At 38.8% G+C, this 918-nt stretch overlaps 1 protein-coding gene across 1 annotated transcript; it reads left to right on the plus strand.

Annotated features, from left to right (window-relative positions):
- On the plus strand, positions 1–661 carry LOC111280193 (S-protein homolog 27-like). Its single transcript, XM_022867383.2, has one exon. It carries the CDS (start codon positions 30–32, stop codon positions 543–545), a length of 516 nt encoding a protein of 171 aa, XP_022723118.1. The 5' UTR covers positions 1–29; the 3' UTR covers positions 546–661.
- Positions 662–918: the final 257 nt, after the last annotated feature.

Consider the following 918-nt stretch of genomic DNA (forward strand, 5'->3'; position numbering starts at 1 on the left):
TAAAACTTCCTTTATAGGCTTGCTAGTTAATGAGGATTCCAATTATGGCTCTTATTGCCTTAGAATTTAGGTGGTTGTTGTGTAAGAAGAGGCTGCAGCATCATTATTTGCCAAACATGAAGATTTCCACAAGTGTTCTGCTCATGTTTTGTATTGCTTTAGTCATCATCTTCATGTCTGTATATCAACCGGAACACTTTTTCGGCATGGAGTATGAAGTTCGTGTGATCAATGGCTTCTCCAACAACTCATCGCTGCCCTTAGTGATCTGGTGCATATCAAAGCAGGATGGAGATATGGGCGGGCGTGCCCTCCAGGAAGGTGACGATTTCGGATGGAGGCTCAAGACCAATATCTGGGGCAACTCTCATTACTTGTGTACCATGAAATGGGATGCCAAGAGGAGGAGCTTCGATGCGTTTAAGGTTTCTAGAGACAGTCAGAGGTGTGCTCCTCTTAGGAAATGCTCCTGGCTGGTGAAAGAGGATGGATTCTACTTCAGCAATGATGAAATCAACTGGAAGAAAGACTTCTCCTGGTATTGATTTGCATGGCAACCTATGCCTTTCTCTGCAGCTAAAGCTTAGCGGTATTAATGATAAAAACAAATGAGCAGAACAGTTTTGTCCGTTGAAATCTGAACGGTAAACTTGGCCTTGAGACAAACAAAAAAAGAAAAAAAAAAGGAAAATCAGATCCAATTTTCAGGTATGCATTTGCCTTATGAAATTATACTAGTTTACTTAGTTTTAGTTATAAAAGTCATTGAAAGTTAAAAACAAAGATCATTTTCCTCAGAATCTTTGTAGTGATGTGTTGTACTTTGGTTGTATTAACTTTCTTATTGGTTTCTTTTGGGGCATGAAACTCCACAGCACATTAAAATATAAGAATACAACAAAAGGTTAAAGAAGAATA

This window comes from Durio zibethinus, chromosome 27 (genome assembly GCF_047325235.1).
Source record: "Durio zibethinus cultivar Kanyao isolate XHJ-2024 chromosome 27, ASM4732523v1, whole genome shotgun sequence".
NCBI lineage: Eukaryota > Viridiplantae > Streptophyta > Magnoliopsida > Malvales > Malvaceae > Durio > Durio zibethinus.

What these genes read in the sequence shown, in the direction of transcription:
- LOC111280193 (XM_022867383.2), top strand. Translation starts at nt 30, where the DNA reads ATGAGGATTCCAATTATGGCTCTTATTGCCTTAGAATTTAGGTGGTTG.